We start from the raw sequence: 26,622 nt of genomic DNA on the forward strand, positions 1-26,622 counted from the left end.
AAGCAGCCAAGCTTCATTGGACTCAATGACCATGAAGGTCTTTTCCACCCCTGACAATTCAGGTAAGGTAGAACAGCCCACAGAGGAGGACAGGTCCAGGGATTGTGCTGAGGCAGCACAGGGACTTCACAGTGAGCCCAGCTGAAAACCCTGAGAACTGCAGAGAAAGGAAGGAAAACATGTGAGTCAAGGGAGTCACCCTGGTTACTGTAAATATAAAACTTGTTATTTTTATTTTCTTGTAATTGTTAATAAAGAAATAAGAAAAATCCAGAGGAATTGAAAGGAGAGCATGGAGAGAAGTGAGGTCATCTCAGGATTAATTACTGCAAGACACTGAACAATGGCACATATCTCATCTTTGTAAACAATTGAGGATTAAGATTTAACTCTGCATTACCAATATATTGCCAACTTCTGAGCATTCTAAATTATTGACAGTATCACTTAACTTTAGATCTACTCTATTAAGGCTGACTGTTCTTCCTTGTATGTGAAGAGGGCAGAAGAGAGGCTGCAGGCCAAACCAAATCTCTCTGGTTCCTGCTCTCACAGGTCCCACTGTATGAAAAGTTGTCAGTACCTGAGACTTAAACCAAAGCCTTTCCTCAAGTTAGAACCTAAGCCTAGTGCAATATTTTTATGCTTTCATACAATATCTCAAAGGTGACTGGGGCCTTCTTGGGTGCTGGTCACATATGTTCATACAAAGGAAAAAACCCAGAAAAGTTCAGTACATTTAAATTTAAGGCCACTTATAGCTCTTACCCTTCACAGACAGCAGGAACCACTTGGCCCTTGGAATTCAGGCCATACAAGCACATCTCATCGTGTTTGGAGCTGACTGGCTTGCAAAGTTTAGAACAGAAAACTCCTGTAGTACTTTAGCATGTGTCACTTCTCACATTCTGCTATTTAAACATTTTCCTTGTTATGCTGAGACTGTCAATACATAAAGTTTTTATTTCCCTTACTGATTATTTTTTTTCATTTGAATTGCCTGACCATTTTTTTTCTTACCATCATTAATTGTGAAGACTGAAAAAACAATTTTAAATCAATTTTATGAGTCCAAGCAAACAGGCAAACAAATATTAACGATCTGAAACTCAAATTGTAGGTCAGTGTTGGCTTGCTCAGGAAATGCAGATGCACTTCTGCCATGAGGATGCCAGGATGGCAAATTAACATTACTTTTTGAATTTGCATCCAATTTCCCAGGAAATTTATGTCCTTAGATAAGTAAGTTTAGTAGAAAGCTACACACATAAGCCCACATTTCAGATTCAGATGAACAAAATTCCCTTAAAAGGTCACTGCTGGAGTCCCTCTTTGCAGATGAGGTTTCAGTCTGGAGAAATCCAGGTAGATCACTCCCCTCCACGTAACAGAAACCTGTTAACTGCATCACTGACCATTTTAGTACTTAGGAGAAGCTAGTCTTAAATTATTTAACAAGGAAATAAAGTCAGCAGTCACAGTTAACTAAATTAAACAGTTACATAAAATCCTGGATGATTATGTCTTTTAAACTTTTCTTCTGGAAGATAACTTAAAAAGTAAGAATGAATGCTACAGGCAACTTCCAGAAGTCAGAGACGACATGACACTTGTGGTTTTGTCCCAAGATTTGCAATGATGTCTGAAGAACAGAGCACTGAAATGATGCATCAGCTGGAATGAAAACTTCCACTTCAAAGATCTGATAGATCTAAAATAAATAAATACCATGATCCATAAAGTAAACCAGCACGTTTTGTAAGTTTTAAAACTTTTTGTAGGGGATTTACAAACTGGAGGAGACACCCAAAATAATTAATCCCAAGTGTTCCTTAAAAAAATTATAAATTATTTGCTACAGTTTCTTTAATGGAGATTGCAGGAGTAGGTCCCACATGAGTCCATATATAGCCCTTTTCTGGCCTTGTAGGAACAGTAGGGAAGGGAGATGATCGAGATTTGAAATATTCCGAAGGTGCATGACAAACAAATTCTAAATATTCCATTTTCCTTGGGAGATCTTCTTCTGGTCCTAGGAAAAAAAATAAATCTTCAGAGACAAAACTTAAAGGCATAAAATAAAGTATGTTGAATAAAAATATGCCAGCACCAACATTCCCTTACAGAACTTGTCTTTGCAATCCATTACTGTCCTAGGAAGGCAGGCTCCTGTATTAGGCAAGAAACCTCTGCCTTTAATTTTGCTGGGCTGATCTTTCCCCCATCTCATTTGAAGCACTCTGGTATTTGAGTGAAGTACTGTAGTTAATACATTAAAAATACATTCTATTTGTGTCCTGCCTGTTAGAAGGACTCTTCTGAATCACTAATTTGATCATCAGTAGCAGAACAGTCTCTATGGCAGTGCTTGCAGGCCATGTATTGTGAACACCCAGGACAAAGATCAAGTAATTCAGGTCACTTTAAAAGAGACAACTTGGACAGGTATATCAGAATCAAAGTTACTATGGTTTAAACCTATCTACAGAGCAATAATTTGATCTTTAAAGCTGCACAACTGTAATTGTCCCCACAAACACCCAGATAATCACAGTGTGAGATAATCACACTGCAATAGTGGTAATCATATTATATACACAAGATACATAAAAAATGTTATTACAATAAATGAGATGTCTGCAAGATTAAAGTCTAAAATGTGGAACTTGCACAAAATACCTGGAGAAGCTAAAATATTCATTTAGAAAATACAGCTCTGCACTAGCATAGGTACATCCAAGTAGTTGTATGGAGTGAAGGCTCAGGGATTACCTATGATATAGGATGCTGGGTCAAAACAGTCTTTGGGGCTGGCTTGTGTAGGAATGAGCCAGGTTAGAGCAGCACTCTTTTCACAGTATTGGTCCTGAATAAACCCACGGATCTGAGCGTAGTAGGTTCTTCCATCCTGCTCATCAACCACCGAAACAACATCTCCAATTTGGTAGTATACACCCTAGAAGACATACAAGTGACACTGAAATCACACAACCTGATTTTGTCAGCTTCACTTCACATTCCGATTCATATCTTAAGCATCAGTACCCTAAATTATCCTAAATTATGCCAGTCTTGAAAGGCACCTTCAATTCAGCCACAGGCAAAAGACTGGTGGCATAAAAAAGAAAGGTGTTTGTCTTTAAAATAGATACAAAGAACACAACAACCCTCAAACACAACAGTGTTGTTGTATTCACAACAACACTGTAGAGTGTCAAAGTAGCGACATTTTACATAAGGAGGTTAGATAAAAGTTTTGACATAATTCTTAGGAATTTCTGGTAAAAACAAACACATGAGACAGTAATTGTTTTCTGAACTGGTCAACAGCAAACAAGAGATTCATCTGGAATGCCAGGCATGAAGCATCAGATCCCTGGAGAGTATATGGAATCTCAGGCCACCACCACTGGCTGTGCAGTTTCCTACTGCCTATCCTGACTTTTTTTTGGAAGGGGGGGGGGAAGGGGGAAAAAACATTCTGTCTGCTTGTATTGCTGGGAAACAAAATCAAATTTCAGAACTTTAGAACACCTTAGCATGCTGGTAAAGCTGCTCTCAAGCATGAATGTGAGAAGGCTCCCTCCTGCTTCACTGCAAGTGCCAACAGAGCCTGCTCCCAGGTATTTGAGACTGCTTGCACCATCTCTGAAATGGGAGCCAGCTGAAATGCTGGGGCACTGCAAGCCACCCCCTCTATGGGAACTCGGTCCTGCACCTAAGGTAGGAAATATCACAGAAATCTAAATAATCATCTCCACTCACTTGACCTCTGCACAGTGCAAGTTTTAAAATGCTGACTGCAATAATTACAAAAACAAACAAACAAACAAACAAAAACAAACACCACCACCACCCCCCCCAAAAAAAAAAAAAAAAAAAAAAAAAAAAAAAAAAAAAAAGAAGAGAGATGCATTTCTTCTTGGAAGAGAAAAACCTGGGACAATGATAACTATTTAAACTACTTAGGTAAACTACCTTGCAAGACTGAATGGCAGTAACTATGACAAACCAAAATCCTACACAACTGTTAGGCAAGGAAGAAGGGTTCCTGTGACTATACTTCTAGTCCTTCCACTGTCTATGACAATTCTTGAAACTGGAAACAGAAACAGGATAATCATTTTTGAAACCAGATTTGCATAAACCATACCTTATAAAAGATTGATTCTGCTGTAATTATAGTGGATACAGACTCAGGAGCCTTGATGGGCTAAGAAAAGAACACAAAAACAGAAAATCAAGTGCATTAAAACAAATCAACCATTAAGTTCCAGAAGCTGTTTTTCCTTTCAGACAACATTACAGATACATTATCTTCTAAGAAACCTAGCAAACCTTATTACCCTAAAGCTGAAAGCACAGAGCTAAGGTTTCCATCTCCAGGGTTTTACGTGGATTAGCAGTGCTGACCTCCCAGGCCCGCTTTCTCCTTCCACTCCTCCCGCGGGCTCTGTGTCCGCCCCAGCCCGGCACAGGCTCCCGAGCCCCCCGCGGCCCCGGCGCTCTGCCACGCCCCGCCTTACGTTTTTCAGCTTGAAGATGTGCCTCCTGCCCTTGCCCTTGGTGGAAACTTTCTTCTCCGCGGCGGGCGCAGACTTGTACTTGGTGTTCCTGAGCCGCGCGGAGCGGCGGTGGATCTCCTGCTTGCTCTGTGGGGAGCAGCACGATGAATACAAGGGGGCGGCCCGAACCCCCGGCCCCAGCCCGGCCCCGCCCGGCCGCGGCGGCTCCGTCACGCTCCCCTCAGCCTCCTCACCTGCTTCCCGCCGCCGCCGCCGCCGCCGCCCGCGCCGCCGCCGCCGTTGCTGTGCTGGGCGGCGGCCGAGGTGGTGGCGAAGGCGGCGGGGGGCGGCGGCGCCGAGCGGGCCGTGCAGTTGTTGCATAGGATCTCGCCCTGCCCGCCCTTCTTCCACATGGAAGAGGACGTGCTGCGGCACACGCTGCAGGTGGGCTTCAGCCCCAGCGGCATCTTGAGGCCGGCGCGGGGCCCGCGGGCCCGACAGCGAGCGGCGGGAGCGCGGCGCCCACAGCGGCCCCGGCGCCGGCCCCTTCCCGGCGGCGGCGGATGTGGCGGCGGCGGGGCCGGGAGCGGCGGGGCCGGGCCTGCCCTCTGCTGGCAGCGGCCGTGCCCCGGCCACAAACGGGTCCCGACCCCCTCAGGGGCAGCTCTCGCCTCGGCCGGAGCCGTCCCGGCGAGGGAAGGAGGCGGGCAGGGGCGAGGCCCGAGGGGCGCAGTCGGAGCTGGTCAGCCCGGAGATGGCTGCGGGGAGACCGCGGCACCTTCCAGTATCCGGAGGGGGCCTGCAGGGAACCGGAGAAGTACTCTTCGTCAGGAACAGCAGTGACAGCACGGCAGAATGGGTACAGATTAAAAGATGGAGCATTTAGAGCAGATATTAGGGAGAAACTCTCTACTGTGGACGTGGTGAGAGTCTGTAACAGGCTGCCCAGGAAGGCCGTGGGTGCCTCAGCCCTGGCGGTGTTCAGAACCGAGCGGGACAAGGCCTTCAGCAGCCGGGTCTAGTGGAGGTGTCCCTGCTCATGGCAGGGGGGTCGGGAGTAGTTGATCTTCAGGGTACTTTCGAGGCTTAACATTCTGTGATTCTGTGCAGCAGAAGCCGTCTCTGGTTCTGTTCCCGATTGCAGGGGATGCCGGGTGCCCTCATTCAAGGATTTTTTATAGTTGTCACTCTTCTGGCTCAACAGAAAGTCAGGGGACAGGAGATGAACTGCAATGATTGTCCTAATTCAGGAGAAAGTGTTGGTGGATCTTGCCCTCAACATATGCCAGTTTTGGCCTTCATTTAGATTAAATATTTAGAAATAATCTTATGCTTGAAGGTTCTGAGGCACTGAAACAGAGTGCTCAGAGAAGTTGTGAATGTCCCATCCCTGGAAATGTTCAGGGTTAGGTTGGGTGGGGCTCTGAACAGTCTGGTGTACTGGGAGGTGACCCTGCTCATGGCACGGGTGGTCAGAACTAGATGCTCTTCAAGGTCCCCTTCAAACACAAACCACTCTATGATTGTGTGCCCCTCTTGCGTGGAACCTCAGTCATGTATGAAGTAGTTTGAAAGGCCGGGGAATGAACACCTGCCTTTGTGAAGCTTTGAGAGCCAAAAGCAGGAACCACAGATCTAACATTGGTTCCTCACTTCTTGGTGTTTCTGAAACCATGTGCAGGGTCTTTTCTGTCACAAATGTAGAATGTGTGTGATTTACATATATGTGTATACTTTTACTTAAATATGCTACTGTATATTGTTGATAACTTACCCACTGTGATTATTCTTTCTGCTTTTAAATAATAACTTGAATAAAAAACACCCAAATCAATAAAGCTCAAGCTTTAAGAAACCCAGTCTGAGGTGATAGTTTAAGATAATTCAAAAATGGTTTAGACAACCATTTTTACGTTGTCAAAAAGTTTTAGATGAGTATTTCTTAACAAGTGTGGTTCTGTCACTTAGTGGAGCCCCAGTAAAACAACACCTTGAGATCACAGTGTTCTTGGTATGATTATTCTGTTGGCCTTGTGTGAGCCCCAGGCAGGGATTACTGTCAGTGCAGTCTGATCATCCCTACCTCACCTGGAAGATGACACAAAGAACAGTGGTTATGGTGTTTTGTCAGAAATTATACCCAGCATGTCTTTTATCTTAGGCAATAGCTGAAATGTTCTGAGAGTTGGTGAATACCTGGTAGTTATAGGTAGGAGAGGTGGAGCTCAGAACTTCTTAAAAGACCCCTCTCTCCAGAGGATCCCAAGCCTTACAGTGTCCCAGATTTTGAGCATCCTCTTCAGTTTCCTGGTTCTCCGTAACAGAACTAGCCTCTCTTTGGAGCTGCAGTGGGTTGACTCAGTCTGAGGCCTGACTGGAAGTGCCTGATGCAGCTGAGGCATTTTGTGCTGTGTAAGCTCAGCTAAGGTTGCAGAGTAAATTTTTTCTTCCAATTATTGTGTATTTTCGCTTTATTTTATTTTTACCAGTAAGAGGAAGGGCTGCCCTATAGAGTCATCAGAGCCCATCCCTTCCCTGTGAAACTTCCAGTGTAGACTCCATAAAGAAGTGGAGGAAATAAAAGGTTGGCTCCACCTGTGGAGGGGACGTTCTGTCAGTACAGAACTGTTTCTTCTTGGGAGCTCTCGTGAGAGTGGTTTTTATTGGAAGTGATGCACATCCCCATGCTGCTCATTTCCAGCTTCAGTAGTTGAATTGCTCTGCAGTGGGTTTAATTGCATTGCTTCCTCCTAGCTGCTTACTGCTATCCTACAGTCAGCTGGCTCACGGCTGAAGAATCCTTTCTTCTTGTGTGTGCCACTGTCCCACAGTCAGCTGCAGAGGATGCACATGGAGTGCTTCTCCAGAAATATTTGTGCTGTAAATGCATTAATCTGATGGACTGGTGCACTCTGCATTTCCACATGTTCTGTTCTAGGTTCTGTACTCAACAGCTCTCTTGTGAGAAAAGCAGCTTGCATTCCCTTAATTCCCAGAGCCATAACTGATGCTATTCTTGAGACGTGTTGCAATTATTAGTTGCATAAATAACATGCATCTGTCTTTGCAGGTTTTGGGTCTTAATTACTAATTCAAGCTTGTAGTAGAGCCAAGAATCACCCTGGATTTTGTGAGGTCTTTGGTTTTTGGCCCTCCTGAGGGACATGGGTAGGTAAAGCAATGGCACAGTAACATAAAATGACCCCGAGTGCTTGGTTCTTTCAAGGCATGTTAAATTAAAGCTATCTCTTGAGCCAGACAATTGCTTGTTAAGAACCTGGGCATCATTGTGTCCACGTTTTGGCTTCCATTCTCACCAGCCTGCCTGAGTCTTACAGAGGGAGCCTTCTGTGGGGGTGCTGCGGCACTGGAACAGGGTGCCCAGAGAAGCTGGGAGTGCGGCACCACTGGAAGTGTTCAAGGCTGGGCTGGATGGAGCTCTGAGCAGCTCGGTCTAGGGAAAGGTGTCTCAGCATGGAAGGGGGATGGAACAATGTGGTCTTTAAGGTCCCTTCCAACCCAAACCAGTCTGTGATTCCATGGTCTTGGCATGCCTGGTGGAGGAAGTTGATGACATTACTGTAACAATGAACAAAACAGTTTAGTGCTATTAATGTAACAGAGACACTCTGCCATTTCCTGGTAACAATGGAGAGTGGATATTAAGTGGCACTTAAGTAACACTAATTAACAGAATCTTTCACAAAAATTAGATCCCCCCCTTTAGCACCACTAATTTTAGTGACAAGGCATTACTCTACAAAGAACAAATGCACAATATGGCTGTAGCAATTAAGACAAAATTCTATTTTAGATTTTTTTTCAACGCTTAATGATGGTACCTTATATTTACAAATCAAAACATTCAGCTTACTACATGGTGTTCAACTAATGTGGCACAGTACTGAACACATCCTAAAAGCAGTCTCAAGGATGTGCCACAGTAAGTCTAAGATATGTAATGAGACAGAACGGAACTAGTTTAAGTAATAAATGTTTAATCAAAGAATTTTACATATTATTAACAGCATTCATTTGGCCAAACATCTACATGGTTGTAGTATCCTACTTGTATATAAAGTGGGAATGTATCAAGTATAGACTATGAAAGTGCAAATAACAATTCAAGGTTAGAGTAATTTTTTTACATTATAAAATTAACAGGTTTACAAAATAGTCTTGCCAAACTTTTATTTTTGAATTGTAAAGTCAATGACTATGGTGTTAAAATAAGTACCAAGAAAATACAAATTTAATAGTCTAATTTCATGCTCATAAGAGTAACACGGAAACAATGGATATACTGCACAACCTAACCAAATTACATAAAACCAGAACCCACAAACTTCACTATCTTCACAGAGAGCACTCTTACATATCTTACTGCAACTTTGCAAGACACCTCAATGCAATACACAATCTTTTTGTGAGAATCTTTCTAATCAGAAATTACCATTGTGATTTAAACAACTTTCAGACCAATTCATGATGACAGTTCATGAAGGACCCTTTTAGTTGAAGGACTTTATACCTATAGGTATTTTTCAAAGGCTCAATATTATGTCAGGAGTAGGGTGGCGAGAGGAAAAGTTGGAAAATTATTTAGACTATTCTAATTCATTCTCTCTAAAGATGCTTGAAAATGGACAAAGTTTTCATGGGATAAGGGTAAAATATTCTTGTTTCATTTTTTACTAATATGAACCTTGTAACTGCAAGGTTCCAAAGCTGGATTTGCATGAATTAGTTACCAAAACACTCACTTGAACTCACAGTAATCAATACATAAACTTTGCTATCATGACACTTGCCTATACACACTCAGTAGTAATAAACTTTTATATCATATCAACAAATCTCTGGTAACAGTTAAGCAAAACTTAAAATGGAGTGTAGGTAATTTGCTCATGTTATGAAAAGTTTTGATTATATGTAATTAAAACAGCCATTTGAACAACTTATTCTAGTTGTAATTACATACTGTACCATTGTATTTCACTAACTGTAGATTGATGCTTTTAAGCAAATCTAAAACCAGTATTTTTGTTTTTCACGGTACAACAACTAGGAAAAGGGGTTTTTGTGGTTTGTTTTTTTGTTGTTTTTTAAATTTTTTTTCTTACACTAAACAGTAATCACACAGCAAATGAATATTGTGCAATTGAACAAATACCTAGTAGTGTTTTGTATATGCAAAACCACTGACTGAACGTTTAGTTATTTACTGTAAAGGCAAGGCCATGGGTGGTTTTATGGAGGTCTTTGCAATTAATAGCATAGTTACTCCAGAACAAACACTGAATTTTAATTACTTGTTTAACTGTGGCAACTATCCAGTTGGGTTAGGCAAAGGCACCGTAACATGTTGAGCAGGATGTGTTATCTGAACTTTTAATTGTGGGACTGGCTAATATATGAAAGTTCTGTATTCCTATATTTTTATAAAATGTTATCATTAAAAGTAATTGCACTGTTAGTGCATAAAATGCTTCGTAGAATTATGAAAACAAAGAACTATGATTGCACTTCCATTAAAGTGTCTCTTAAAATACAGCATAGCTGTTGCTAACTGACTGTATTTTAATATTTAAAATAACTGTTTAACAGCAGCATTAGGTTTTATTAACTTAAGATACAGGCTACATTTAATTAAATGCAGTCACCATGGCAACATATGCCAGTTAAATTTAGAGAAGCAATGCTACCCAGTGGTTTCTTTCACTGCTAAGAATTGTGGGATTAGTTGGACAGAGTAACACTGCACTGTTTCATTAGGCTACTGCCAGTTAACTTTTCACAGTTTGGCACATTTGGACTGTAAATAGACATGAAAAAATCTTTGATTTTGAAGGGAAGGAATATCCCCTGAAACTTGTTCCTGGAGCAGTACTACAGAGAAGCATTAAATACCTCCGTTCACACTGCTAACAAAAATTAAAAATGCGTAAGGAAAAGTTACGTAAAACAAAACCAAAATGCAAATGAACTACTAGATGTTATTTTGGTGAAATTATGAGTTCTAAAAAATGGAATAAACTATTTCTTAGGAAAACCAACCAAAATAATCAGTGTAAGCCTTTAATCCATACTTTCAAGTTAAGGATCATCAACCTAAGGCTAAACAGATGCTGCATTGTATTAGGAATGTGGAATACAACCTACTTATTCCTTTCTCTTGAGAGCAAAAAGGCAAATACTACCTAGTTAAATGCAAAGGATATTCCTTGAAAGGTTCACATTATTATGAAGAACTACAATTCAAGAGAACTCCTAAATATCCATTGTTATGTCAGTGGTTACAACTGAGCTGCAATTATGTGGATCAAAGCCTCCATAATGCTTACTCCACATACTGTACCATCTGTCACTGCCATTCTTTTACTCCAGGTTTATATGTATTCATACCAGATGCACGTGTTCAGTCCATTCACTTGAGGTTTGAGGAGTCTGACTTGAACTATCTCCTGAAGCATCTAGGGTTATGCTTGTTATCTCCCTGTTATTATCACCCATTTGTGATACTGTTTCACTTGGAATAATGTTTTCTTCAGATGTGCTTTCCTCTGTTTGGGTTCCTCTGCCTTCATTTTTGAGTGCATCCTCAAACAGTGCATGCTCTTCGTGAGGCTCCAGCCCTGTGTCTGTAAGATTGGGTTGCCCTGCTGACCTATCTTCAGTACTGGCTTGCTGTGACTCCTCATCCGTTTCCGTACTTGTTGAGGGGATCAGAGCAATACTCTGTGGGTTCATGTCATGAAACCAGGCCATAATATTTCCAAGCAGATTTTCGTTGGTATTGGGATCCTGACTGCTGGAGTCAGCATCGCTTGATGTGGAGTATAATCCGCTTCTTGTCTCACTGCAGGGGTGGGAATGAAGACGATCGGCTGAGAAGGGATCGTTGCCTGCGCCCAGTCTCATCAGACTGTCACCAAGTTCTAGCAGCTCAGAGCTGCTCAAAGCACCCCTTGGGTTGTCTATACTTATGGGAGCAGAGTCCAGTCTTGTAGGCAAAGAGGTACCTATTGCTCCTAAAGATGCCTCATTATTTAGAAAGTCTCTAGTTTCTTCATCTATGGCCAAGCCAGATTCTTGTAATGACAGCTGAATAGCTAGCAGGATGTTTGGGTCATCTTCATCCAGAGAACTCAGAGCCTGTGGAAATACATAAGGTTGCTCTCAGAATGAAACTTGCATCTTGCTACATATTTTGGATGAAAAGTAATTTTGACTCAAATCTGAAATTCATTCATTATTCCTACATCCTTTATCAATCAATTTTTACCAACAGAGCTGACAACATGAATTAAAAGGTAACTATTGTTATGCCAATGATTGTTTAGCAATTCTTACCATTGTCAATGTGTAATTTGTTGTCCTAGATTCTCCCTTTCTCCTTGAAGAATTAAGAAAATTTGCAGAGACAAAATGACACAGAAAGGCAGAGCAGAGGAGAGCAAGCAAAGCAGAGAGAATGGAAAAGAGATTAGGGGAGATACCTGAAGAGAATCCTGGTTTTCAGAGCGACTGACAGGGGTATAGTCATGAAGCGAAGAGCTGTGCAGAATACCCATAGAAGCTGAACTCACCATGGAGGTGCCATGTCTTCTACTGCTGCCACCTTCCTGAGTGTCTGTTTGGGCAACCAAAACAAAAGCGGTTGAAGAACCTCCTTTGCTATGATTTACTGACAGAATCCCCTTCTTCCTTTGGCTTCTAGTTGTGCAATTTTACTCCTTTATTCACTCTGAATGAAAGAATCCAAACCTCTCCTTCCACATCAGCTCCTACACAGTGGTCAAACACCAATCCCACTGTTTTAGGAGTGACTGCTTGGCTCATTTGTCCTTTCTGCCCTCAATACCCTTCTCCGTGAAAGCATGGGCTATGCCATTGAGAGCATGGGTAGAAGGGGCAAAGTGCTTCTAAGGCACATAAAAGATTTATGGAAAGTCCTGAAAATTACTGCCTGCGGACACAAATACAAATACAGGATGCATTTACAGGTGGATTACAAATCACATTTGCCCATTTCTCTGTTCTTTCAAAGACAAAACCTCAGCTGTAATGTTAACATTATAATAATTTTCACTGAAACATTGCAGCACAATTAAGAGTAGAGTTGTAAGTGAATACTTCAGCAATTACTGACATCGCTGTTTTCTTAAATCCAACAGAAAACAGAGGATGCTGTTTCCAGAAAAAACTGCTCTGTAATAAAAATAAATGTAAATCTTTTGACTTTGGAAAATGGAATTTTCCACTCCAAAACTCAAAATGTGATAGACTGAAATAAAATAATAAATATTCTCTTGCATGCTTTAACAGTACACTTGACCATCACTACTATATCCAAGTGTTTCAGTCGAAATCTAGTCCTTGAACTAACATTCAAGTTGTGCAGTTTATTTGTAATAGGGAAGAACCAAAGTTCACCAAAATTTTGATTACTTTTTCTAAAATAAAGCATGCATGCGATCCTTTCTCCTCAATAATGGATTTCTCTGTTTGGTTTTAAAGAATAAGCTATGTGGTAAGTTCCTGAGACACTGCAATGAGAGTTTGTGCAGCATGGCGAAGAGACTGAGCACACAGACTGGCAGCTCTGCAGAAGCAGGTTCACAGCATGATTTGGATTCAAGCTGTTTCTGTATTTTTGCTGGGTTCTGGCAGAACTGAGCCAGCCCAGACAGCCAAGTCAAAGAGAGACCTTAGGGGACTGCATTACCAGCCCTCAGAAGAGCAGCACTCTGGAACTCACAGCTCAGGCCAGCTTCTTTCCTGGCTGCCTTTGCCCATACAGCTTCTGAGCAGAGTTTTGGAATACTGCCTTAGGGCGCTCTTCCACAGGCCTGTAGCCTCTACATTCTACGCACGACTGGCCCTTTTCAAGGGTGTAGAAGACCTGGTGTATGTAGGGGTGACTGTGGAGGCCATGAGCCTACCAGGCCTCTCCCTGGAGGGATGTCCCTTGAATGGAACATGATAAGCTCATCTCAACCCTCCCTGGGAAAGATAACCCTCAGATAAGGCAGTTCTCTCTCCAGTCAGTGTAATGGACCTGTGGTGCTCTGATATACCCTTTGCATCCCCTTGGTTTCTCCCCTTTGGTGCCACCCCTGCTTTCCCCCATAAATACCCTGTTCAGAGGGAGCTGCCGTCCCTGGCTGCCCTTTGCAGGGCTGGACAATAAAGGCTTCCTGTGGAATTCACTACACAGTGCTCCTGTCTCTCTCTCTGTCCCTGAGTCGGCCTGGGACCACCTGGCAAGGCAGAGCTGAAATCTCTGCTGAGAGCTGAATCCCTGCAGCCACTGGCTGCGCCTTGCTGAGGCTGCCAGAGACTGCCCGAGCCCCCAGAAGGCTGCCTCTAGTGAGACCTCTCTCTCTGGGAACATTGTGGCTGTACAGGTCGGGCCACAGACTCCCCGCCAAAGCCCAAAAGTGACCTTCAGAATTTCTTTGGAAAGGCAAACCTGCACTGGACAGCTGAGGAGTTGTTAGTGGGAGGATCAATGCATTGCTCTTTTAGAACAGCAGTACCCACAGTGAAGTCAACAACACTTTTAAGATCATATAAAAAAACAGCAGAGACAAGCCTTTATGTTGTATCCTGGAAAATACAGCAACATATCTGAAACTTCTTTAAAGTGTATCCAAAGAAGAACAAACTCTTGGTCACTACTAGCGACTTCTGAAGCAGGATTAGATAAGAACAGGGCCAGAGAGGTCTGTACCTAATGTACTCTCACTGGGGTCATCAGGGTCTGGAGTGTTACTCAGCAGACTGTGCATGTCTCCACGTCGGCGCTGTCTGTGCCTCCTCCGATACTGAAATTCAGCATATTCCTGCATAAACCAAAGGTTACAAAACACAGGGCAGCATGCAGTACTATTTTTCTGAGTAACAAGCATCACATTTTTATTAAAAAATGTGTGATTTTATATGCTTATTATAAAATCACCCACTTTCAGAAAAATGAATTGCAAGTTGTATCATGCGACGCTTAACATAAATAACAAAAAAATCCAAGGTAATCCTAAATCTATAAAACAATGAATTAGCAAAAAAAAACCCCAAAACCCCAACTAATGTTCTACCAACATTTTAATACTTGCAATCTCCTTTTTTAACAATTCCAAGAACACATTTCGTTTAAAATCTTTGATGCCAAACTTTATATGTGCACAGATTGACACACTTTTTAATAAATGCATAGCCACTGATTTTAGAACATAGAAACAATTGATGTGAATTAGATCAATAGATTATCTCAGAATCTCTGCTGCCAGCAATTTTCAGTAGAAAATAACCTTCAAAACACAACAGAAAGCTGGTAGACATACACTGACTTGCCCAGCCTCCAGGACACTATGCCTCCAGAACTTCTTAAGCCATATCTGACACTTTAACTGGACAGTCTATAATGGATTTTTATTCCATGAATTACCAATCTCCTCTACTTTTGCTTAACTTGAGCTGCTAACGAGCCATACCATATGGGTTTGAACTCCTGCAGCCTCATACTGTGTGTGCTTAGACAGTTTATATAGAATTTATGGAAAAGACTCCTGACCACATCAAGCTAACATCTCAAGGGTTGATTATCTTAATACTTGGATCGAGTTGCTTATCTTTCTGAATATGAAGGACCTAGTTTTATGCTTGAAGGGAAGTTTCCAGGTATCTTTTCTGGTATAATTGACACTGAACCTGTGTGGGTAGCACCTTGTGTAATTTCAGTTATTCACACACACAAGGCAATAAAACTATGCACACAGGTACTCGCTCTCATCTTCAAAAAAGAATATTGTTTTTTATCTCTGTGAGCTCCTCGTTGGGAAATCGGTGATCCAAAGGACTCATTTGGCCAAATGAATTGGGAAAGATAACAGAACAATTAGTTTTCCTTTCCTGTATTAACTCTTCCTCATCAACATCTAAAATGCCTAAAACTTAAATCCAGAAGTGTTATTTTTCTTACACAATGACCTTATTCATGTAGATGGCATTATGAGAGTATGGGTTTTTTTCATGAACTTTCTCCAACCAAGTTTTTCCTCATAAGACATATGCAAGACAAAAGGAATAGTCACAAAATCACGTGTGTGGGCAGATTTTCATCCATGGAAATTGTAAGAACATAAAAAAGTAGCTTTATTGGACCAGAAAAAAGGTCCATTTAGCCCAATATTCTGTCTTCAACAGTGGTTCGTTGTATATGCTTGTTAGTCTATGAGAAACAAGGCAAACATGAAGTGATTCTTCTCTAAAATATTCTTCCCACTTTTAGGGATCTTAGGGATTTTCTAAATGCAAGGCAGCGCCTCAAACAACAGAAAATAAAATCTTGATATAGAACAATATAACTGATTTATTTTAAAATATATAATTATATCACTCTGAATCAGAAAAGGAATCATGGGAAGTGATCACTGAATGCTACGATTTATTCATCATACCAGATCTTAGCTCTCATTTGTTTGCAATAAAATAATAGTTTTTACCAACAGCAGTTTTAATTTTTGGTGGCTTATTAACCTTTAGAAAGAGATCTTAAATTACTACTTATGAAACCTTATTTCTTATTACATACAACAATTTTCTACATGTGAGCAAAAGAAGTTTTAATTTTGTTGAGTAGGAACATCTTGGTTTCCCACAGTGTTCTACAACAACCAGCATTCCTTGCTAAAACCAGTAAGATTTTGTTTTCTATAATAATCTGCTATAGTCATTCTATTACTTGTCAGCAAAAGCACAGCTCTATGTAAAACACTTTGCTGTGAAATTCACTAAAATAAACACAGATGACCATTATTTATTCTATCAAATTCCTTTAGCATAGGTGGTTGCAAGTATTCGTGACAGCTACATAGCAAAGAAACCAACTTGCATCGCACAGTGCCACATTTAGGCAAATCATAAAAACTCATAAGCAGATCGTCTAAGCACAGCTGCAATTGCACCTCCTGCTAAACAGCTCTTCAACACATTTCTTACCAGCTTCTTCTCATTAACAGTTCCACTGATGATACACTAACATCACAATGAGTTTGATGTTGTCAGATGTGGGATTATTTCAAAAGAACTAAAGGAACTGGACAGGAGAAGCAGCTGATTTTTTGTAGAGAAGCCAGCCATGTTCTCACCAGCGTGATGCTCACCAACAATAGCAAAGGAAATATATGGAAAAAAGTACATGGAGTTTTCTAGGATGTTTAAAAATGACTAGCTAGAAAGAAAACAGCAAACAAGGAAATGTTGAAATGAAGTTTCCTTCCTGACTGAATGCTTTAATCTAATGTTCTCAAACATTAACTAAAAATTAAGATGATAAAGGAAAGCCTTAGAGGAAGCTTGTCATTTTTCAGAGCAGAGTCTCAAAAACGACCTAACTCTTTCCCATTTACAGATCATAAAATATTTATTTAAAAAATAATGATTTTCATACTTGGTAGGGTAGCAAAAATTAATGTCATTTGAGTATGCAATTTCCATCCTGCTTCAATACATAACAATAAAAATAAATATTTGAAATATTTAACAGTATTTAGGATATGCCAAGGAGTGTTTTGGGATTGTAACAGAGGATGGAAATTTCTTAGATTTTTGTCAAATTCTGCTGAACTGATACTGCATTCAGAAGTAATCTACACAATTTCATAGATGGATTACTTTAAGGTTCTCCAGCACACAGACAGCAGTTTATATTCATTTTTAGAACTGGTTATGTACTTGGAAAACGAATGCGAAATAGCTTGTCTAATGCCACCTTAGATTACTACATCCCTGTCAGAGGCATTGTTTAGAGTCACTGCACAATTAGCTACGAATATATTTCCTTCTATTGTGAAATAAATGAAATGGAAAGCTTAACCAACTTGAAATGCTTTTGCTCAGGATAAGGAAGCTCTTCATGCAGATTGCGATCATACCTGTGTTTCTAGCATATGCAGAACTAAGTTAAAAAATTAAAAAGAAATAGTTTACCTCTGGGGATGCAAATCCTAAATACTCCCAATCCCATGTTCCACCAGCAAAGCTATAAAATGGAAAGATATACCATCAAATTTAGAAGTAGAACCAGAGTAGACCTCCAGAGCTTCCAAACTTATTGAAATCTGAAAACTACTGCAATTGTAGCTCTCTAAACTTAACAAGTCTTCCCTATAATTCTTAACTAAAAATTTATTTTGAAAACCCTACAGTTAAACTGTTGACTATTCCAGAGCTGTCTGATATGTTTCACAAATACTTAAGAGATTTTTGAAGTGTACCAGGGATTTAGTGACAATCTTGATGGAAAAACTGAAATGGAAGCCATGGCATCTAATCATTAATATATCACAAATGGGGAAGCAATTTAGGTTGCAACACAAAGAGCAGTGATCCTGAAAAACGAAAAATGCATTTTCCCCCAAAGGCTGTAATTCCACAAGGATGAAATGTCCAAGAAAATATCACTCCCACAGTAATTTACAACCACTACACTTAGCATCTACCTCACAGTCAGAGAACAGCAGTAGATTCACCCACTTTGGCAGCTATCAAAAGAACTTCTTCTGACTTGTGCAGTGTTTTGGGTGGATTACCTGCGCCTGGGTGCTTCTGGAGAGTCTGCAGGAGCAACCCCACGGGCCACAGAAGCCAGGAACTCCTGTCGCTTCTGCTGCACGAGACAAGCAGCTCGGATGATTTTATGGCGAGGCGTCCGAAGGTAAGGCCTGTTTACTTTCTGTGCAAGGTCTTCAGTGACCATTTCTAGGTCTGTCTGCAAGAGTTAATAACACAGAAAAAACAGTTCTACAGGGAAATGTGAACCAGGAAGAGCTCTTCTCCATAAATACTGAGCAGAATGATATCCATTTTCCTGAAAACACCTTAGGAAATACCCCAAAATATCTGCTCCATAGCCTACTCTTTTACTGACCTATATTCTGTCCTCCAGCTTGAAGCAGGATTTCCCTGCACTCTGAAATACTGAACATCTTCAAGGGACAGGAAAGGAGGCAGCAGACCCAAGTACTCCCCCAGTTTTGCCTCCTCCCAGATGTCAAGCACATCAGAATGGAAAGAAAGAGAAGCTAGAGAAGGAGATGAAAACTGAAGCTAAAATGTTACCATCAGAAAGCAGATTAACAGGAAATTTTCTTACTTTCTCCTTCCATTCTGTCCTTATCCTTTTCCTTTGCAAAGTGATATAAAAAATATGCTATTTTTTCAAACTTGGTTACAAATATAAAACAAGTATGTCAGTTTTGTACTACAAAAATGGCAAACAGACACTGAAACTAATATTAAAAAAGTGCCATTAGGAAAGTAAAATATGTCCATGTATTTACCTGCATAAGTTCAAATATTTCTTTCTTTGTGCTTTTAGGCTCCAAAAAGAATCCATATGGGTAAGAACACTTAAGAATGCGGCGAGTTTTTAGAAGCTCTTGCACTGCATCTTCAATGAATGTGGTATCAGGACAGCCTCCCTCAGCTGCAATATGAAACAAGCATTGGGAAAGTATTTGCCTGCTGATGTCAGCATTACTTTTGTGCATATCAGTTAAATATTTTGCAAGTAAAGTACAGTAAGTTCTCAGTGACTGCATAGTGTTCTTACTAAAAGAAATAAGCACAGAACATTAGCCTCTAACTCTAATGCTACTTCCTCCTCAAGGCTTTGGAATTGGTCAGATTTACTGTCCATTTAACTTTCATCCAATGCTTACAAATTCTAGTGCTGCAGGGATGACCTCACACAGCAGACTTGATGTGAGCATTATCCAAACAAGAACAGTTTAGCCATAACTGTGTTGATGTGATTTCAAATCAAAGGCACGGGTCCCAGCAAATACTTACTTCCACTTAGAGCTCTACTCAACTGCTCCATCTTTTCTTTGGCTGTTTTTAGAAGGCGCTGTTCTAACTAGAAGAAGAAAATAAACAAAATACAGTAAGATAATTCTTTTGGGACTAATAAAAGAAATAAAGATCAATAAAAATGGCTTGACCCACACCTGGTAGCTAAGTTCATGGTTCTTAAATCTTGTATAATAGTGCATAAACCTATCAAGCTCTTGAAATCTTCTATGCTTCTTTTCAGCCTGGAAAACAATGGAGAAACAAAAGAAACCAAAATAAATCTTATAATTTAATACAACAACCACCACTAGATATAATTAAATAACGAACTGTTTCTATTCAGACTATATAAAAAGTTTTGCACACAGTGCTAAGTGCCACATAAGTAGAAAGACAAAATTAATTTTTTGAAATTCACAAGACTGCCAATACTGCAGCCAAAGAATTGATACACTATCAGTGCCTGCTATTTAAAGCAACCTTCCAAAAGCCAAAATTAAGGCAAGTCTTCTGTAGTGCACAGCAGCTAATTACAGGACCAACATGCTCATTTCACAAAAGGAAACCATGTCACAGAGAAGTAAAACGACTTGAATAAAGTCACCAGTGGTTGTTAATAAAGTCAAAAGCAGAAATCTTTTGCATCCACAAATAAGCAGTCCTTTCTTTCTGTCTCTTTGGTATGTTTAAGGTTGTATTTTTCCATTTAGAACTGTGGTTTGGAAGAATTTTGATTAAACTTATCCTGAATGGAGAATTGCAACCTTGGTGCTATTTTTCAACTCCACACATTCATTCCTTACCTCTACTGTCATCTCCTTGGACTGCTCCTCTACATGCTGAATAACTTCATAGCGAGTGCATCTGTAGTAGCCTCCAGTGGAAGAGCTGTGCTTCTTCCATTCTTCTAAGCATATCCAGCAAAAGTCATATTTGCACTTCAGAAAAAACAGATAAAAGGAAAAAAAAGTTGAAATGTCTTAGGTTTGCAGTTAGGCATCATTATTCCTCTATGGACAACTGAATTAAAAGCTTTCAGAGTGTAAACAAGATTTTAAGAAGCCTTCTTCCTATTTTACTTACTCAGGAGATCTGTTTATCAAACCATGTCAGTCATCATTTTTGTACCTTGGATCATTAGACTGCACTAGATCTACATGTTAAGTTTTAAATGGAGGAAATAAATGGAATGGTAAATACAGCTGATCAGGTCTGCTTTTTGTTATTGTTAAAAAAAAGTCTCATTTCTTTAAATAATACATAAACTATTAATGAGAAAGAATGAATTATTTTTTCCTAATATTACTTAAAAAACACGATTACTGGTGGTTTTGTCATGTGGTGTTCCTGATACAAAATATTGATAACAACTACTAAAGCAAGGGAAAACTCTGAACATAAACTTTGATTACTTCTGGGTGAGCTTTTTCTGCACTGATTGAGTACAGTGCTTTCAAAATAGGTAAAATCTTTCAAGGAGGTACAAGGTGATTTATTCAAGCGTCTCTGCATCAGAGAAGATCAAATATTCTCTATTTAGCAGCGAGTTCTCAGCTAGTTAATTTCAAAATAACTGGAAGCTATTTATGGAAGGATAAGCAAAAGACTTGACAATTTGGTGAATCATGTTTATTTTATCTGTCTTATAGATGAGGAAAGAAAATTTACATTAATTCATATTAAGCCTTGAGTATTGTTAATGGCATTTGATAAATTAAATTGCATTTCTTCTCTCATTGATAAGTTTAACCTTTCCAGGAATACCTACTCAATACCAGATGTTTGTCTGTGTTATTTTATACAATCACTTAGATACATTACAGGAAAGAATGAAATCTAATTGTTGCGTTCTACTTTTGCTAATTTTGTCTCAAAAATCAGTAGTGCTGATTTTCTTCTGAAAAGCAATGAAGACTAGAATATTTCTTCTTGTTATTGTGCTATTCCTTCTTGTTTTCAAACATTTTTTAAAGCTGCTGGCTTATAAAAAATGGTGAGAAGTGCTGAGAATGAAGTACAAGAACAACGGTGTATAAAAATGTTAAGTGAGTATCACTATATCATTTGCCTACCATTCAAACCCATTCATATTCATTATAAGAAAAAAAATTTTAAAATATTCAAAAGATCATATGAAACAAGGTGTTTCAAAAGCAACTGAATAAAGTTCAACTTCCTATTAATTTATGTATATGCTCCTACTGCAACAATCTCAGCTTTTCCAAATTCTCTCCCATCTGACCACTCCATTATATTTATCTTTTAATCTCTCATCTATCCAAAAGCCTCCTCAAAACCCAAGATTCACACAGTGTTCCCAGACCCTCCTCCCAGTATCTCAGTCTCATGAGACATTCAAAACCACATCAGCTGTTTCTACACACCTCCCAAACCCAAAATCATTTTCAAGAAAGGCAAGAAGGACAACCTTGGAAACTCCAGTCTGTCAGGCTTCTTCAGTGCATGCTAAAATCATGAAAAGATTACTCTGGGAGGTACTGAAAAACACCTGAAGGATAATGCAGTCATTGGTCACAGCCAGCACAGCTTTGTGAGGGGAGATCCTGCTCATGGAACCTGATTCCCTTCTTTGACAGGGTAACCCACCCATCTGAACAAGGGAAGCCAGGTGATGTAACCTTTTTGGACTCCAGCAGAACTTCTGGTACTTTCACAGTCTCCTTCTGGACAAAACATCCAGCACAGCGCTGGATAACCGCGTTATGCGACGGCTCCACTTGGACACAGCACTCCAAAGAACACTGAGTCTGCACTGAGCTGTGAGGAGCTGTCCACTCCCTCGAAGGCAGGGAAAGTTTCTTCACTGAGAAGGTGTTTGGGCCCTGGAACAGCTCCCCAGGGAAGTGTTGACAGCACCAAGCCCAACAGAGTTCAAGACGCGTTTGGACAGCTCTCTCAGGCACATGGTGTGACACTTGGGGTGACCTGCACAGGGCCAGGAGTTGGACTTGTTAATCCTGATGGATCCTTTCCAACTCAGCATATTCTATGGTGAACTCCTGAGCTCTGTTTCATGTGCCTTTATGATCACTGAGCCTTGTATCATCACCACCTAGGCTTAACAAAGCCCATCTGCTGCCTGGCCACGGTCTGAGCCACACAGAACAGGTAATTGCTGAGCAGGTAAGAGCTGGGTAGGTATTTCAGCCTCTCTCTTGGTGGCAGTACAAATGAAGTCTCTGCACCACACAGCTACCAAGTTTCATGAAACTTGCAGCAATTTATTATCTATGAACCTCCTCCTGTTCCTTGAAATCAAAGTACCCATAAGGCTAAAAAACTACTATAGATAGTGGAGTGAGAGAGCAAGACTGCGTAAGCCTTGCCTCATTAGAAGCTGCACTCATAAAACAGCAAGAAAATGCCTGCTTAAGTACAGAAAACACAGTTTTATGAGTAAAGAGTATCCTCCTCTACACCAAGGTACATGCTACGTGCTAAGAAGCAGCCATAGCCCATCATGTAGTGGGCCTGAGCAGACCTCCCTGCAGAAAAAGGCAGAGGCTCCATCAGGGATTGTTATTTCAGCAGAGGAAGCAACAAATGAGGTGACCACTATGCCTGGCGTCCAAGCCCTGCAATCATCTTGAGGACACCTTTCTTCACCAGGCTGAGGGGAGGCAGCTTCTGTCTGCAGAGATCACTCCATGACAAAAGAATCTGACTGTTCTTTTGTCAGGGAGAAATCTCTGCAGACAGCAGCTGCCTCTCCTCAGCCTGGTGAAGGACATTTTTTAATGTTTTAAGGATATATCAAGCTGTCTATAAGCATCAAAAAAGAAAAGAGACTTCTGGTTGTCAGCTAGTGCCTTAGAATGGCAAATTAACTACATTCATCAGTCTTTATTGGGCAAAGTCTACTGCAGCCTAAAGGCACTTACTTCAACTGAGCTCAACCGCTGCAACAAACACACCTTATAGAGTTACTCTCTATAGAGTACACATGCTCAGTAGAGTTCTAGAAGCACTGAATTTATGTGTTTCACTTTTAAACGTCATTTAAGACAAAAAAACCAAAAAACCCCAAACCAGCAAACCTGGCATAAATCAAAGTGTAGGAGAATGTTCTCTGCTGCCAGTGATACCAAAAAAAGCACCCATCTTCAATTCGTATCACAGAAAGAGAGAATATGTGACAACAGAAAGAAAATGGGATCTGCATAGCAATAGAGACCTGCATATTTTCAGAAAAATAAAGAGAATTGCTTTCTAAATCTGTTAGCCTTTTATTGCAGGCCAACTATGTCAAGTGTTCGCTACTTTCTTATTTTTGATGCTCCTCAAGGAAGTAATACTTGTAGTTACATAAAACATTTCTCCTATTTTGGTAGCACAGTGCAAACCTGTGACTAATTTTCTGGCTGCTGTCATCAATAAATTTCCTTTGGAATCACTCTTCACTGTCTTTTCGTTCCTACTGATTAATTCCCGTTTACACTTTTCCACCTAATCTTCTTTTGCTTTGTTGCTATATTAGAGAAATAATGCAAAAGAAAAATATAGTAAGGCAAAACCTTCATTAGAGCTTAGCCTTCCTTAAAATCTTACATCTACCAATTAAAACAGTTCTTTCTCTTCTAAATTATTAAAGATGATTAAACCACTAATTATTTCTGCTTCATACTGTATGGGTAATTACTCTTAGGTGTTTATGAAATTTCAATCATTGTAATGTACACTTGTCAACCAAACAGATTTCAGTACATTTTAAACATTTTCTAAATACATGTAACCTGCCATTTGCTCATTATCTAATTCTTGCAACAGGTTCCACTAGCTATCACACATGACCCTGCAGAGGTTTTGGACCTCTGTGACCCCAAAATACATACAGGACATACAAAGCTGAATTCCTCAAGAAACCCCACGATGGGTCCCTCTTACCTTTGCACACTGCATGTGGTTGCAGCCCTCATTCTTCTGGATGGGAGACTTGCAGTTGGCGCAAGGTTTGGAGTTGGTCAGTAACCACAGGCAGTTGGCAGCGTCCTCATAGGCCTCACTCACTCCCACCACTGTTTAGAGGGTGACAGGAGGACACGGAGCATGCAAAAACAGAGAGGTTGGAATTGTACTTGTGTAATCTTTTGTGAGAATCAGATTAGGAATGATGCAAGTTGCCCTATTTCTTGACAAAATATTGAAATTTTCCCCGTTACATATTTCTCACATATTTTTTATTATTATATTTTCTAATTTATACTTATATACTATTAATACACTTATTATTTCAATGTATTTCTGCACATCTATATTAATAAGAATTTATATACAGTATATGTAACAATTACAATCTATAAATGTGTAAATACATATATAAAAAAGCAGGTATAGTTTGATAAAGTAGGGTGTATTTTGCCTCTAATGCAAAATTTTCTGTGCTTTCCAAAATGTTTTAACATACTATGGAATGGCTCTGAACTGTGGTAACCAAGTTAGTATGTATTCAAATTGTTGTCATCTTTACTTTTTTTGTTAACATTGACTAAGAATATATCTGTCCTGTGTAAACCTAACCTTTATTAGTTTTTTTAGTACATATTACATATCATTGAGCCATTTCCTACAACTCCCTTGCAGTTCACCCTCAACCTTACTATTATTATCCCCTATTGGCTTGGATTAGTTTTAAAGCAATAAAAATCTTCATGGAACACTACTCAATCACAGGAGCAGACTGGGCTAAAAATCAAAATTGTATAGGGTAAATGAAGTTATATGCAGGAATAAATTGACTAATTAATGAAACAAAACTTTAAAAGGAAGGGAAGGAGTTCTGCATACCCTGACTGAATCACACATGTATTTGTGGGGAGGAATGTTCTACAAAGAACAGTCTAAAACAGTGCTGTAAGTTAAAGCATAACCAGCCTCTCCTTCAGGACTATCATTTTCTTTCCCTTTTACCCTATTTTTCAACCAGTGTTGAAACCAGTTTTTACTTAATGGAACTAAAAAAAAAATCCATCTAAAACCAAAAGATCAAAATGAGCGCAAAACACCCGCACCCTCCCTGTCAGCCCTGCATGGCTCTTACGTTCTTCTGGTTTCATTTCAGATATTTTCTGTAGCCAGTCCTTCCAGGTCTGGCAGTCACAGGGTTCATGTGCTTCACCAAGACATTCCCTGAAAAAGAAGGTGTATACACAATTACTTATAACTCAGATTTAGAATTAAAGTCAAAATTGATTCAAGCTAAAAAAAAAAAGTAAAAGACATGCTCAGAGCATTGTTTTAAAACACACTTAGACTACTTGCTCACAAGCATAGATGACCATTATTAATAAAGAATTTAAATGAGACAGGAAAGTGGCTTTTTAAAATTACAATCTGAAACAAATCAGCTGGCTTACAGTTTGTTCTTCTACCTGGTTATTATTTTAGCGCCACAAAAGTGCTCATAAAGTTTCTGTGATAAAGGTAAACCAGACTCCAGAGTTAATCCAAAAGTAGGTTATAGCAGAAATGTATTTTATGTAGAATTACTTGCATCTGCTCAGTTGCAATAATCAACCTTTAACTAGATTCAAGCTTTTAATCTAGAACAAGATTGAAGCCCTTCAACACCAGCCCTAAGTATTTATGGATATTTGCTCCTTCCACCGTGGTCTCTTAAACAGAGGCTTGAACTTATTTACATGGACACGCTGGAGTAATGAGTCTCTTGAGCTTCCCTTGAAGTTCCTACTAGGATTAAGGATGGCAATCACTACTACACAGTGGCAGCAGATATATGGCTTCCAGATGGTGCTTCAGTGTGGATGTGTCAATATGCACTCCGGATTTGTAATAGCTCCTTCTTTTCTACTGGAATGGCAGCAAATAGCCTCAGCCATCTGCCATATCAAAGCAAATAATTCAGAAGGGCACCAGCTGCAGCAGAGCATACACAAGTTTGCTGCAGATCCAGTGGCAAAGTGCTCTCTTGCAGTGCAAGTTCAGAAGCTACATCAATACTCTTCTGTTTGCCCTAATCCACATTTTAAGCAGGACTTGAGGAACAAAGAAAAGGTTATGGGAAGAGTTTTGAATTTTTTCCCTTAGCTAGTCTGCTAACAAAAAAGCTTAAATTCAGCACACATGCATCTCGGATTTGGATTTAAGATCTTAGCTGGGAAAGACTGTACTAAAATGAATAAGTGGTCTGTAATAAGGTGATTTCAGCCTTGGTTGAAAGTTAACACCTTTCACATCTGTGGGACAGTAGGACACTTAAATAACTGACTTTAAGCCTGCC

At 40.0% G+C, this 26,622-nt stretch overlaps 2 protein-coding genes across 5 annotated transcripts in view; both read right to left on the bottom strand.

The window, feature by feature from the left end:
- Positions 1–204: 204 nt before the first annotated feature.
- Positions 205–5,109, bottom strand: GATAD1 (GATA zinc finger domain containing 1). The gene is made up of 5 exons (XM_063412437.1): positions 4,760–5,109; positions 4,527–4,652; positions 4,154–4,213; positions 2,773–2,956; positions 205–2,032 (listed from the first exon to the last, which is right to left on the bottom strand). Exons 1-5 carry the CDS (start codon positions 4,970–4,972, stop codon positions 1,842–1,844), a joined length of 774 nt encoding a protein of 257 aa, XP_063268507.1. The 5' UTR covers positions 4,973–5,109; the 3' UTR covers positions 205–1,841.
- Positions 5,110–8,483: 3,374 nt separating this feature from the next.
- Positions 8,484–26,622, bottom strand: part of ANKIB1 (ankyrin repeat and IBR domain containing 1) — an 88,143-nt gene continuing 70,004 nt past the window's right edge. For 2 of the 4 annotated variants that reach the window (XM_063412384.1, XM_063412392.1), the window contains exons 10-20: positions 25,423–25,511; positions 24,270–24,400; positions 20,168–20,302; positions 19,520–19,606; positions 19,362–19,428; positions 18,851–18,996; positions 18,101–18,279; positions 17,499–17,550; positions 14,242–14,353; positions 12,005–12,138; positions 8,484–11,660 (exon numbers count right to left, since the gene is read on the bottom strand). In XM_063412384.1, the coding sequence (XP_063268454.1) occupies positions 10,905–11,660; positions 12,005–12,138; positions 14,242–14,353; positions 17,499–17,550; positions 18,101–18,279; positions 18,851–18,996; positions 19,362–19,428; positions 19,520–19,606; positions 20,168–20,302; positions 24,270–24,400; positions 25,423–25,511 (1,888 nt within the window). In that variant the 3' untranslated portion in view covers positions 8,484–10,904. The remainder of the gene's footprint in view (positions 11,661–12,004; positions 12,139–14,241; positions 14,354–17,498; positions 17,551–18,100; positions 18,280–18,850; positions 18,997–19,361; positions 19,429–19,519; positions 19,607–20,167; positions 20,303–24,269; positions 24,401–25,422; positions 25,512–26,622) is intronic. The other 2 variants (XM_063412400.1, XM_063412410.1) reach the window with 2 other exon arrangements.

The sequence above is a fragment of the Prinia subflava genome, chromosome 1 (genome assembly GCF_021018805.1).
Source record: "Prinia subflava isolate CZ2003 ecotype Zambia chromosome 1, Cam_Psub_1.2, whole genome shotgun sequence".
Classification (NCBI taxonomy): Eukaryota; Metazoa; Chordata; class Aves; order Passeriformes; family Cisticolidae; genus Prinia; species Prinia subflava.